Below are 13,834 nucleotides of genomic sequence, written 5' to 3'. Positions count from 1 at the left end.
GGGTAAAACCTCAGTGCCTAGGACTTGCCGATCGTATGGTCGGCGGTTCAAATCCCCGCAGCGGGGTGAGCTCCTGTCTCTCGGTCCCAGCTCCTGCCCACCTAGCAGTTCGAAAGCACCCCTAAGTGCAAGTAGATAAATAGGTACCGCTTTCTAGCGGGAAGGTAAACGGCATTTCTGTGTGCTGCGCTGGCCACGTGACCCGGAAGTGTCTCCGGACAGCGTTGGCCCCCGGCCTCTTAAGCGAGATGGGCGCACAACCCTAGAGTCAGACACGACTGGCCCGCACGGGCAGGGGTACCTTTACCTTTACCTTGCAGAGGGGCATAGTTCAGAAGGCAGAAGCTGGGAAATACTGGGTGGGAAACAGCTTGGAGAAGAAACACTGGAAGAGAGAGGGTTAACAGATTCACTGTCTCTGGAAAGCATCCATCCGCTTTCCCCAAGGTCAAGGAGATCTGAGAAAGTGGCAGAACAGAAAGCACAGAGGGTACAGACTCAGGTTACAAGACATAGGAGTGATGTAGATTAATAGGGACGGAAGGGGAGTAAGCCTTAATTGGGAGCACCGCCATTCTAGAGAGATGCGTTCTGTTGTCTCTCGCTGTGATTATTATTCTAACTAGTACGAAGACTCCTTTTCCTTTGTTCTGCTTATCTGTGGCCAAGGGGGAGGAAGCTGATTCCCAGAAGCCTGACACGTGCTTCGCAATTGATCCCGGGAAACGTTGGTTGATCCCGGGGGAAATAACTGAGTGTCAACTGAAATGGGTGAAAGGTTTGCCTCTTGCCCAGCCTGTGCCTGAAAGGCTATTGAGCCAGAAGCTTTGTTGACCCATTGATTCAGCGTCTACATCCGTGATTTTTCTCACACTTTCTCCGCATTGCAGAAGAAACTCGCCAGTTACAACTTTGATTTCCGGAGCTGGCCTGTGGATTTCCGGTGGGATGAAGCTACAAGTCGGTGAGTGGGTTGGGAGAAAACAGGAGTCTGGCCTCCTGGTTTCTTCTCCACTCTCCACATTCCTTATCCGTGAAGGCTGCTGGTGTTTCCTGCTATAGGCTTCCCTGCTATAGTTAATCATATTATGCTTCGGTGGATGCCAATGTACATAAAGTCCACAATCATAGGATTGTAGAGTTGAAAGAGATCCTGAGGATCATCTATTCCAACCCCCTGCACTGCGAGAATATGCAGCCGTCCCATGCAGGGATCGAACCTGCAACCCTGGTGTTATCAGCACCACGCTCTAACCCACTGAGCTATCCAGGATCTCCAGACATCTTGGAAGACGCAAATGAACAGCACCAGTTGGGGATTTGCATGCTAGCCAATGCATGACGTCTCCAAGTGATGTGGAAAGAGCATTCATCAGTTGAGACATTTCATACCTTTCTAGTTGCTGTGCACATTCTTCCTTGGAGACTTTGCACATTCACCAGCAAATGTGTGTAAATTCCAGCGCGTCATTTTTGCACGTTACCTAGTTGGGGTACATAGCTGCCTATTTACCTCCTAGATATGCATATGTTCTCCGCTAACCTGTTGCCCTCCAGATGTTTGGGGGATGGAGCTGACGGGACTTGGAGCCCCTGGAGGGCGCCATAGAGAAGAGAAGTCGGGGTATTCACTTCCAACTCCCTCCTGCAGGTCAGATTCCCGAAACGTTCCCCTGTTGCGGTCAGAACCAAAGCACCGGAGTGCTGTCAACGGCTTCCTCCACGCCCTTAAGAAGCTGCCCTGCCAGATTGCCAGGTAAACATCCTCTTTCGCTCTTTGCCCTTTTGCAAAGTATAGCTCAGAAGCATGAGCCCCTGCCTGCTGATGCCCACAGTTATCAGTGTTTGGCCTTTGACATGCCAGGAGCCCAACTTGAATGTGCTCTAAGGACTGGCAGTCTCATATCCTACTCAGGGTAGGGTTTTCATAGTTAACCAGGATCTCTGTTTTCAATTCATAGAGTCCTTTCTACAGGTCAGTTATATTTGCTATGAGACATTGTTGTCATAGACATGGTGAGGTTGGTGGGGAGAAAGAAGGCAGGTAACGATCCTTATTTTCCTTAGTATATGTGCAGAGTTATTGTGTCGGTGTCATGAGGGTAGGTTCTTTGAGGCGTTCTCAAAGTAAAGGAAGGATTGAACTCTTATTAGTAAGAATATACACAGAAGCTTGAACTAGCAAGACTCTGAGAACGGTGCGTATAATAATCTGTCTCTCTACCCCTCAGCCCAGGTCGTTTTATTCACAAAAGAACCTTTTACAGAGTGTTCGTAAGAACCAATCAGATTTCTTCTGAGGATTTCAACAAACCCCATGTGGGGACAAAGTTAAACTACAAACACTAGTTAGGCATGCATACTTTTGGGTAAATGAATGAAAACTACAAAGGAGTGCATTCAGCAACCCCTGAGGTCATAAACAATCAATACACATGATAAGAAGGATGGCCAGGAGGACAGCGATCATTATCACCTTTATGTGAGACCTGTTTCCTGGCCCTAAGATTAACATCGTGGGATTAACATATCAGAAAAGCTACAGCAAAGAAACTGCCCACTGTCTTTGATGACCCAGGACGCCTGTCTGTCTAAGTGTCTACGTGACTTGTGAAGAAAGAGAAATGGAACAGGGATGCAGAGGTGTGGATTGATCAAGAATCGTATCAAAATAGTTTAAACCCAGTCAGCACAGTGCTTTCATTGCTGACACAGATGGCTTACTCTATATTTGTTATAATTCCTCATAGCAATCCCACCTGATCACTACAGTTCTTCATTTGTCTGCTTGTTTGTTTTTATCGTGGGTGCAAGAAGTTGAAGAGCCCAGAGCGTGGTTGACTGGGGGTGCAATGAGCCCCAAACTTTCCACTGAGTTTTCCATCCATGGTTGGAGACTCCTTCAGTGCAAAGCTCAGCGTGGCGGTTGCATACTCTGCAGACACCGATCCCTTATTTCTCCTCTATTTTCCTTGACAGCTTTGTAGTGGCTCACACCTTTGGACGACGCATGCTGTACCCAGGCTCCGTGTATCTGCTTCAGAAGGCCCTCATGCCCATGTTGCTCCAAGGGCAGGCCCGTCTGGTGGAGGAAGTGAGTGCCAGCTAGCTGAGAAGCTGCGATCAGTTTCTCCGTAGCCGGACGGCACGGAAGTGCTGCTTCCCGGCTTCGTTTTGCACCTGGGGAGCTAAGAGGCTTAGATCCCAACCGTGCTCTGTCCCTCTTGTATGTTGCAGTGCAACGGGAAGCGAGCGAAGCTGGCGGCTTGCGATGGAAATGAAATCGACACCATGTTCATGGACCGCAGAGAGACCTCTGAGCCGCAAGGCAGGAAACTGGTGAGTTGACACCCAAGAACCAGCGCCTAAGATCTTGTTCGGTCATCCAGTGCTGTGCAAGGGCAAGAGATGAAGGAAAGCAATAATAATAATAATTCTTAATCATTTATTTATACCCTGCCCCAGCCACTCTGGGCGGCTCCCAACAGAATATTAAAAACACAATAAAACATCAAACATTAAAAACTTCCCTAAACAGAGCTGCCTTCAGATCTAAAAGTCAGATACAGTGGTACCTTGGGTTACAGAAGCTTCAGGTTACATACGCTTCAGGTTACAGACTCCGCTAACCCAGAAATAGTACCTCGGGTTAAGAACTTCAGGATGAGAACAGAAACCGTGCAGTGGCGCGGCGGCAGCGGGAGGCCCCATTAGGTAAAGTGGTGCTTCATGTTAAGAACAGTTTCAGGTTAAGAACAGACCTCCGGAACGAATTAAGTACTTAACCCGAGGCACCACTGTAGTTCAGGGACGCGGGTGGCGCTGTGGGTTAAACCACAGAGCCTAGGACTTGCCGATCAGAAGGTCAGCAGTTCGAATCCCCGCGACTGGGTGAGCTCCCGTTGCTCGGTCCCTGCTCCTGCCCACCTAGCAGTTTGCAAGCATGTAAAAGTGCAAGTAGATAAATAGGTACCGCTCCGGCGGGAAGGTAAACGGTGTTTCTGTGCGCTGCTCTGGTTCGCCAGAAGCAGCTTTGTCATGCTGGTCACATGACCCGGAAGCTGTACGCCGGCTCCCTCGGCCAGGAAAGCGAGATGAGCGCCACAACCCCAGAGTCGGCCACGACTGGACCTAATGGTCAGGGTTCCCTTTACCTTTACCTTACCACTGTAGCTGTTTATTTCTTTGACATCTGATGGGAGGGCGTTCCACAGGGCGGGCGCCACCACCGAGAAGGCCCTCTGCCTGGCTCCCTGTAACCTCACTTCTCCTAGCAAGGGAACTGCCAGAAGGCCCTTGGAGCTGGACCTCAGTGTCCAGGCTGAACGATGGGGTGCAGACGCTCCTTCAGATTTGGCTTGCTGCAAGGTACATCTCCCTCTGGCTTCAAATGTAATAGCTTCCCTCTCTCCCTTTGTCTCCACAGGTGATTTGCTGTGAAGGAAATGCGGGCTTTTATGAAGTTGGCTGCCTCTCCACCCCGCTGGATGGTATGATTCATGTCTCTCTTTTTTCCCACCAAAAAACAAAGCAAAACTGTTAAGGTTAGAATGGAAGGTTCTCCTGGAACTTTTCATTGTGCTGTTTGAAAGAGGGAAGCACATTTGGGCGCAACCGTTTTAGTTTCATTTTTCCAGCTTGGACAGAGTTGCTTAACGTTCTGAGTCAAGATGGAGATTCTCAGAACCTGATGCAGGAATTTTTGACTGTGGTGCTGGGGACCTGTGAATATCCTTTTGCTGCCTCTTCAGATATTTCTGGGACTGAGCCAGAGCGCAGGGGGCTTTACCATCTGTGCAACTCTCCACTAATACGTGCCCTTCCCTGGGATGCAGAGATATGCTTGGCACTGATATGTTCAAATCTTGCTGGGGAGAAAAAACTGAGCTTCCTTTCTGCTCCCCAAATGCTCCTCCACTTGAACGGCAATTCCTCGTTTATTGCAACTTGGAAGTGGCGCCGCACGAACAGGCCAACAAGCGAAAATGTCCTGTGACCAAAGAAGCAGAGGCGACATTTTGTGAAGCTCGTGGAGACCTGCTTAGGGCAGAACCTGATGCATTCCTCATTAACCAGGCCTTTGGCTGTTGAACATCCGATGCCCTTTTAAAATGTGTTGTGGAAGAGGGGAGGATTATTGGGTTGTCTTTACTTTTATTATGTATTTTTAAAATATATATTGTGATTTTATGTTGTGGGTCATCCTGAGATCTACAGGTATAGGGCAATATACAAATCGTATCATCACCATCATGCCAGTCACCCATGACAGCACCTCTCCCCACTTGCGATTTCCGATGTTCAGAGGCACACTGCCTCTTGATGTTTGAGTTAAAACGCAGCCATCGTGCCCAGTGACAGCCTTATGTCCCCTGTATTCACCCTCTCTCTTTCTCTCTTTAGCTGGATTCTCGGTGCTGGGATGGAATCACCCCGGATTTGCAGGCAGCACGGTGAGTTATGTCAAGATTTTATTATTTTTATTTTTTTAATCATTTTTATTAATTTTCCAATAAAAACAGCCAGTTGGCATATCCATATAATCATAATCCAATTATAATCCAATAAAAAACAATAAACTAAAATAAAAAACAACCAAATTACAGTCCAAACTATTAATTATTAATTTGTTCCGGGCTTCCCATAGTCTGGACCTCTGAAGTATATCTCCAATATCTTCGTTCCTCCCTTCTTCTTGTTCTCATATTTTCCACATTCTGATCTTAACGCTTTAAAGTTCTCCTTCCCTGGCTATGCGATTCTCAATCATGCCAGAAATCTTATATCCTTCCTCCATCGAGTACACCTTTGTGTGTGTGTGTGTTCAACTGTCTATTTACCAGCGCAGCTTTTCCTGACTTCATTCCAATCTTACAATCCGGGCTGTTGTCCAAGTCTATCGTTTGAAGTTTAATGACATAGCAACTCCCAAGTTGTTAAATCATTCCAATCTGGGCTGTAGTCCGAGTCTAATTGTTAAATTATTGAGCATACTGTTTGCAAGTTACATCGAGATTTTAAATTGGGTTACTTTTAGGGCATCTGGTGGATGTTGTCCGGATAAATCCAATTTAGATGGACCCATTTGGAATCGGGCACAGGGGCAGTGGGCACCTGCCTACCTCCAAGATGTGCCCTTCCATTTAGACATTTCCTCAAGCCGCTCAGAATTCTGGATACTGGGGCTTCTCTCTTCCTGGTCTCTGCTCTCTGATTTGCACTGCCTCCCTTAATAAAAGAGAGGGCAGCTCAGCAATTGGTCCTTCCACAAGGAAGGGTAGGTCCCTGCCATCCAGGTTGTGGGGACAGAATGCCGTTCCTTTTAGCACTGGATCAGTGCTGGAGATTCTAGCAGAAAAAAACCCCCAAACCCATGCCCTTGGAGAATCATGTTCTTATGCAGCAAGGCAAAATTGGCAAAACGGTAGCTTTCTTCCTGAACAGAATTGCAGATGCTTCTGAACAAATAGCAATGACTCCTATTTCAAGTGGGCTTGTCGTACGATCATAGAATTGTAGAGTTGGAAGGGACCCCAACGGTCATCTAGCCCAACCCGCTGCAATTCAGGGCTCATCACAACTGTATGTAAATTGTTTCCACGTGTTGAAGCTGCCTCTTCTGTCCTAAAATCTCTCATTCCCCACATGGCTCAAACAGAACTGTGGCGCTCAAAACGGAGCACATTCGGCTTCCGAAAAAAAGTTCGCAAACTGGAACACTTACCTCCGGGTTTGCAGTGTTTGGGTTCCAAGTTGTTTGAGTACCAAGGCGTTTGAGAACCAAGGTACAACTGTACCGTCCTGTTCTCAGGAAGGTTCAGGAGAAAGGGGGGCGGTCCCCACCATTTCTCCTCAGCCCAGCCCCTGACAGGCCCCTTCCCAAGGGGGCAAGCAAGCGACTGAAAACATCAGTCTGGCCATTGTTATCTGAAGCATTTTTACCCCGCTCTTCGGCTGAGATGGTTTCCGGAACAGTTTACAAAGATCGCTTAGCTAGACAGCCCCTGCTTTCAGGCTCATAGTCTCTCAGAGACATGACACAAAAGGAATGGGGAAGGAGGAAGAATTGGAAAAGGAGGTTTGCCTGAAGGATAAAATAAAATAAAAGCGAGAGGAAGCAGAGAGGAAAGGAAAGCTCTCCTTGATCAGGCAAACATCCTCACAGCTCTTCCATGAGTCTTCACTCCCAGCCTCTCCTTGCACTGACCATTTCCCTCTCCTGCCTCAGGGAGTGCCGCTGCCTCAGAATGAAGCCAACGCCATGGATGCAGTGATGCAGTACGCCATCCACCGCTTGGGCTTTTTCCCTGAGGACATCATCCTCTATGCCTGGTCCATTGGGGGCTTTACAGGTAAGAAGCGCTGCTAGCCAGAGCTGGGAGGCATTGATACCGCCATGATAGGCAGGGGGAAATGGATTAGCCAGAGATGGGCTGGAACAGGCAGGAGAACGACAGCATGCGATTTGCCACTGGATTCCTGGGAATATGTGCAAGGCCTTGTGAAGGAAACCCTTCTTGAAGGCCTAATAATAATAATTTATTATTTATACACCACCCATCTGGCCTGGTTTCCCCAGCCTCTCTAGGCGGCTCCCAACAGAATTAAAAGCAAAATAAAACATCAAATATTAAAAGCTCTCCTAAACAGGGCTGCCTTCAGATGTATTCTAAAAGTCAGATAGTTGTTTATTTCTGACATCTGATGGAAGGACGTTCCACAAAGCGAGCGCCCCTACCGAGAAGGCCCTCTGCCTGGGTTCCCTGTAAACTCACTTCTCACAGGGAGGGAACTGCCAGAAGGCACTCAGAGGTGGACCTCAGTGTCCGGGCTGGACAATGGGGGTGGAGACGCTCCTTCGGGTATACTGGGCCGGGGCCGTTTAGGGCTTTAAAGGTCAGCACCAACACTTTGAATTGTGCTTGGAAACATACTGGGAGCCAATGTAGGTCTTTGAGGACTGGTGTTAAATGGTCTCAGTGGCCACATGATGTTATCCCCCTGGAATTGGGCGAGGGGCTACTTATGCCCAGAGATGGAAAGTCCTTATAGCACCCATCCTTTCCCCCACGAGTTAACACAATGCATGATCTGCCAGTAAGTTCTCCTTCTGTAAGCCAGTGCAAACAAGGCACGTCCAGGCCTTCAAGAAACCTTGCTAACAAACAAACTGTTCTGATGCTTCTAGCCATAAACAAGAGCGGGGAGTTGGAATAATATTATCAGTTTTGGAAGCAGGAAACCTCAGCCTTAGGATGGGAAGGAGTCAAAACTTGGTGGTAGTCAAACAGGGGAGCTGAGTGGCGTCGAGGCTCCGTCCAGCGCACATTTGAGTCCTCCAATAACTCCTCTTGTCTCTCTCTCTCTTCTCTCCTCCAACCCAACAGCCACTTGGGCCGCCATGTCGTACCCGGACGTCAGTGCCCTTATTCTAGACGCCTCCTTTGATGACCTCGTTCCTCTCGCCCTCAAGGTCATGCCGGAAAGCTGGAGTAAGGGGAAGCAAACAGAAAATGCACATATTTTTTTTCTATGCTCAAATGGTTTCAGACCCTTTTATTTGTTTTGTTTTGAAATAAAATCCACCCCACCACAGAGAGTTAATATGCAATATTTCTCAGTCTGGCGCTTTCCGCCTCCCACCCCTAAGTGCTCAAACCATTCAGCACCCTACCAGTAACCCTTGGAAGCCCCTCTCTGGTACACATTTTGGGGGGCTGTGCTGAGATTTCAGGGGCTGCCTGTCAGTAAGTACGTTTCCCATTATGAGATTTGAAGCAGGACCCCCCATGCTTATAACCACTTTACTAGTTCTCTGTTCACTAGCAAGCCATCCTGGGGGTCTCCTTCTCCCCTCCATAATTTGGGCTCAGGGGACCCCTCACCTTGATATTTGTTCTAAGTCACGATCATATCTCTCTCCCCCCTGCCCCAAATGTTCTTTGGCACGATACCTTCTTGCTAGGCTAGGGGATAAAGTGTTTCTCCCTTTGCCACCTAAGCTCTTGTCTTCTCTATTTTAGCCATACCTTTGTGCGATATTCAAAACAAAAAAAATTCCTTCCAGTAGCACCTTAAAGACCAACTAAGTCAGTTCTTGGTATGAGCTTTCGTGTGCATGCACACTTCTTCAGATACACTTCTTCAGATGTGTGTATCTGAAGAAGTGTGCATGCACACGAAAGCTCATACCAAGAACTGACTTAGTTGGTCTTTAAGGTGCTACTGGAAGGAATTTTTTTTGTTTTGACTATGGCAGACCAACACGGCTACCTATCTGTAACTGTTTGTGCGATATATCACTGTGCCCCACCAAGATCCCCAATCCTGGACAGCCATTCATATGAACCAAACGTTTTAGTTCCATTTCCATTTCCTCGTCGTTTAAACCCACCAAGGGTGTGTGGTATTTGTGGTTTCTGTTGTGGCTGCCACGTGTTTCCCCAAAGTGTAAGGGGAGGGTGTCCTAGAGAGGATTCCCACCCCCCATTCGAAGGGGCCTTGCGGTGTTTACAAAATGTACAGGTTGAACATATATTTACTAGGGCACGGGAACCGTGTGCAGACAGCGAATGTCAGCCCAGAATCCTGAAATTCTAAAAAGCTGTGGGTACAGTCCTCTAGATGTGCACTTTAGGGGTAAACCCCATAGATTTCAAAGAGACACAGCGCTGTCTTACACACTCAGACAAATAAACAGTCTATCCTGGCACTGTTTGTTCTAACGCAGTGAATCTATAAGATTTTCCCAGCCTGGTTACCCAGAGATCCTTTTAAGTGAAGATGCCAAGGCCTGTACATGAAGCCATTCACATGCAAACCCTGTTCTCTTATCGGTGGGTTTTGATCCCTTTCCTTTAATGCCACATCAATATCATAGAACGACCCTTTGCAATGCAGCAATCTCAACTAAAGCATCCATGATGGATGGCCACCCAACCTCTGCTTAAAAACCTCCAAGGAAGGAGAGTCCACCACTTCCCAAGGGAGTCCACTCTTCACCACACTTGGCTGTGAAACCGCTTGATCCCCTTGTTGTCCTTTAATGAGAGATATATCCTAGGCGACAGGCTATCCAAACAGGCTTAGGTGATCTATTTCTTATTAATGAATATTAATGATTAAATTTGTATACCGCCCTATACCCACAGGTCTCAGGGCAGTTCACAACATAAAATCAGAATACAGTGGTACCTTGGTTCTTGAATTTAATCCGCTCTGGGAGTCCGTTCGACTTACAGACCAGTTCGAAAACCAAGGCGTGGCTTCCGATTGGCTGTAGGAGCTTCCTGCACACAATCAGAAGCCCCACGCCATATGTTCGGCTTTCGAAAATCATGCAGAAACTGGAATGCTCACTTCTGGTTTTCGATCGCTCGGAGCCGAAATGTACGAGTTTCGAGGCATTCAGCTTCCGAGGTTCTACTGTGTAAAAACACAAAAACATACAGTGGTTAAGAACCTTGGGTTAAGAACTTAATTCGTTCTGGAGGTCCATTCTTAACCTGAAACTGATCTTAACCTGAGGTACCACTTTAGCTAATGGGGTCTCCTGCTGCCGCCGCGCGATTTCTGTTCTCATCCTGAGGTAAAGTTCTTAATCCGAGGTACTACTTCCGGGTTAGCGGAGTCTGTAACTTGAAGCATCTGTAACCCGAGGTACCACTGTAATAAAAACAAAAACAACCCAATAACACTCCCTCTCCCCAGCACATTTTTAAAAGGCACTGGATGTCAGTCAGCCCAAGTTCTGGTTGAAGAGGAATGCTTTTTCCTAAAGATGTACAATGAAGGTGCCTGTCAAACCTCTCTAGGGAGGGATCTACTAAGCGTCCATTTTGTCTGTGCCACGTCCTGTCAGTGACCAGCCCTCTCTCCCATCTCCACAGCACAATAAGTGGTGATTTTGGGTGGGGGGGAGTTAAGCCAGGTTACTGTGAAAACTACGGAAGATAATTGAGTTACGGACGTCCTTGCTGGTGGATGAAGCTGATCTAACACCTTCCCTTCCTTCTGCAGGGGGCTTGGTCACCAGGACTGTCAGGCAACACCTGAATCTAAACAACGCGGAACAGCTTTGCAGGTAGGCAGCAAAGGAAAAACTGAATACTCAAAAGCGCCCACAGGAAAATAAGAAGAAATTAGCATACGTGTTGACATCTAATCTTTGGAATAGTGAAGCTGGGTTTTGCACTGAAAAGCCGGGGTGGAAATGAGCTGGTTTTAAGAACAGGCAGATTGGCGGTCCCCGGACGGATGGGGTGGTTTTTCCTTCCCAGGAGAGTGCAGCTGGCTGTCCACTTTTCAATAGGTTTTTTGAAAACTCAGCCTGTTTCCTTGCCTTTTGACTGAAAGCTTTTATTGCATCGCACAGATTGCTCTCTTGTGGAATCGATTGTAATAAAATTTCAGGCTTGTTGCCGGTCAGGAGGCTGTAGCTTTGAAAGGCAGCTTGGAAAACACGTGATGTTAAATATTAAACCCTTCAGCTGAACGGTTGTCACTTTTATTGGAGCAGTAGCCAGGATCCCCAGATCACCAGGAATACTTTTGGGGGGAAGGGGGAAAGAATTGGAGCCAGGGCAGATTGGGCTTCGTTACAAAATGCTGGATTCCCTCACCTGGCGGAAACGTTTTGTCTGATTGGTGTGCTGAGGAGAGAGATCCGGTGCTACTGGGATTGGGGATTTATTGAGATTGTGTTGTGGAACAAGGGAGGGTCAGTCTGTAGCAAGACGGAAATCTAGTACCACACATGCTGTGTTTTAGCTGTTGTGGCCAGAGCAATAGGCTAATGTAAAGAAATAACCATGTCTTAACATTTGGATGGCACGCTAACGGGGTCCTGCTCAGAATGTGATGGGATAGATGTTGGCTATTTGCAGTTTAGTAGCGCTGCAGAGAGCTTGCTGGGGAGACCATGCATAACAAGGAACTCAAAAATAACTTTAACAAGGTTTTAATAACAAAAACTCCTTTTGCACTAAAGATAACCACGAACATAACCCATCCCCCAGGGTAATGAGAGAGCTAGGCGCTGCTCCTTATATACTATGCCCAAATGCTGACACAGCTTAATTAACACAACCTAGCAGCACCTGCTATGTTTCACAGCTGTAAGACTGGGTCTCGTTACTTGTCCTGGCCCTTAAAGACATACACAACTTGTGAAACAATACAAAAAAAATTCCTTCCAGTAGCACCTCAAAGACCAACTAAGTCAGTTCTTGGTATGAGCTTTCGTGTGCATGCACACTTCTTCAGATACACCGTGTATCTGAAGAAGTGTGCATGCACACGAAAGCTCATACCAAGAACTGACTTAGTTGGTCTTTAAGGTGCTACTGGAAGGATTTTTTTTTGTTTTGACTATGGCAGACCAACACGGCTACCTATCTGTATGTGAAACAATAATGAACCTTCACATTTTAAAGTGACCATTCAACAATAGAGACCTCTTCCTTCGCTGCTGGAAATTCCATCAGAGACCGACTTTGAGTCTTTACCTTCTACTAACCTTCAGCTGCCTGGTGCCTTTCGGATATTGTCTGACTACATATCCCATCGTCCATTGGCATTGCAGTCCCAACGACAACTGGGTTGTACCATGTTGCTGAAGGCTGATCCACATAGTACTTTCCTAGATAGTTATGCTTTCCCTCAGAGCCACCAAGGACCAGAAATTTGATCCTAGTTAAAATGAAAGCTGTGTGAGTTGCCAGCCTCCAAATCGAGGCTTGGCCATTTGGTGGTTACAAGCATGACAGCGTCTGCTTTCAACTGGAATTTGGCCCCAGGTCTCCTTGCAAATGAGCACTCTTAGCTAGCTGGATTACATGAATTCAACAGACTCGGTGGCTGTGTTTAGGCTACCACATCTCAGCTTTTTAAGCCAAGATATGTGTGGACCTGCCGTGAGGTCCCTTCACATTAAGACACAATTAAACCAAGATGTTTCTGACCACAGCTTCCCTTTTTCATCCATACTGGGAGGCTGCAGTTACCAGTTTGGGAAGAAACCAAAATCTCAGCATCAACTTTCAGCCGTGGTTTGTGATCCTGACTTGTTCCAAACCATAGTTTCTTGCTTTGGACAGAACAGGAAGTTAGAATGACAGTGGTACCTTGGGTTAAGTACTTAATTCGTTCCGGAGGTCCGTTCTTAACCTGAAACTGTTCTTAACCTGAGGTACCACTTTAGCTAATGGGGCCACCCGCTGCCACGGCGCCGTCAGAGCACGGTTTCTGTTCTCATCCTGAGGTAAAGTTGTTAACCCAAGGTACTATTTCTGGGTTAGCAGAGTCTGTAACCTGAAGTGTATGTAACCTGAGGTACCACTGTACTCAGAAGCTTCTTGGTTTCATTGTGGCTTGTGCAAAGGGGGGAGCCAAAGGGTCTTTGTGCACAGGATATGATTGCCTGAACCGTGCCAGTATCTGCTTCACATAGGATATTTTATAGCCTGCTCTTCTTTTGGGGAACTGCAGTGCAGTGTACCTATGGCTTCTAGCCAATCTCCCAGTCATTTGTCTCGTTGAGCCCAGTTAGCGTAGCTTCATCAGCCGCAGACAATCTTCAGACAACGTCTTGACATGGTCTCCTCCTCTTCAGATACCAGGGCCCCGTGTTGCTGGTGCGCAGAACCAAAGATGAGATCATCACTACGACGTGAGTAACAACTGCAGTGGAGAAAAATAGCCTGCTCTCCGGCTGGCATTGCTAAGCCATATCTGTCCCAGCTGAGATGTGAAGGATGACATAATGGAAATCTTGCTTCTACATAATTGCTGTCCCTCAGAGAAGAGGATGGCCATGGGGAAAACCTTTGGTAGA

The 13,834-nt window shown here is 47.3% G+C and overlaps 1 protein-coding gene across 1 annotated transcript in view; it reads left to right on the top strand.

Moving 5' to 3' along the window:
• Nucleotides 1-13,834, top strand: part of ABHD16A (abhydrolase domain containing 16A, phospholipase) — a 45,583-nt gene that overhangs the window by 21,725 nt on the left and 10,024 nt on the right. The window contains exons 6-15 of the mRNA XM_083724394.1: nt 891-964; nt 1,652-1,756; nt 2,980-3,094; nt 3,238-3,339; nt 4,427-4,490; nt 5,404-5,453; nt 7,229-7,352; nt 8,388-8,492; nt 11,020-11,083; nt 13,613-13,669. Of these exons, the coding sequence (XP_083580520.1) occupies nt 891-964; nt 1,652-1,756; nt 2,980-3,094; nt 3,238-3,339; nt 4,427-4,490; nt 5,404-5,453; nt 7,229-7,352; nt 8,388-8,492; nt 11,020-11,083; nt 13,613-13,669 (860 nt within the window). The remainder of the gene's footprint in view (nt 1-890; nt 965-1,651; nt 1,757-2,979; nt 3,095-3,237; nt 3,340-4,426; nt 4,491-5,403; nt 5,454-7,228; nt 7,353-8,387; nt 8,493-11,019; nt 11,084-13,612; nt 13,670-13,834) is intronic.

This window comes from Podarcis gaigeae (genome assembly GCF_964106915.1).
Source record: "Podarcis gaigeae genome assembly, chromosome: 2".
Taxonomy (NCBI): Eukaryota; Metazoa; Chordata; class Lepidosauria; order Squamata; family Lacertidae; genus Podarcis; species Podarcis gaigeae.
The sequence above is the reverse complement of the archived record's forward strand: the minus strand, read 5'-3'. Positions and strand labels throughout refer to the sequence as shown.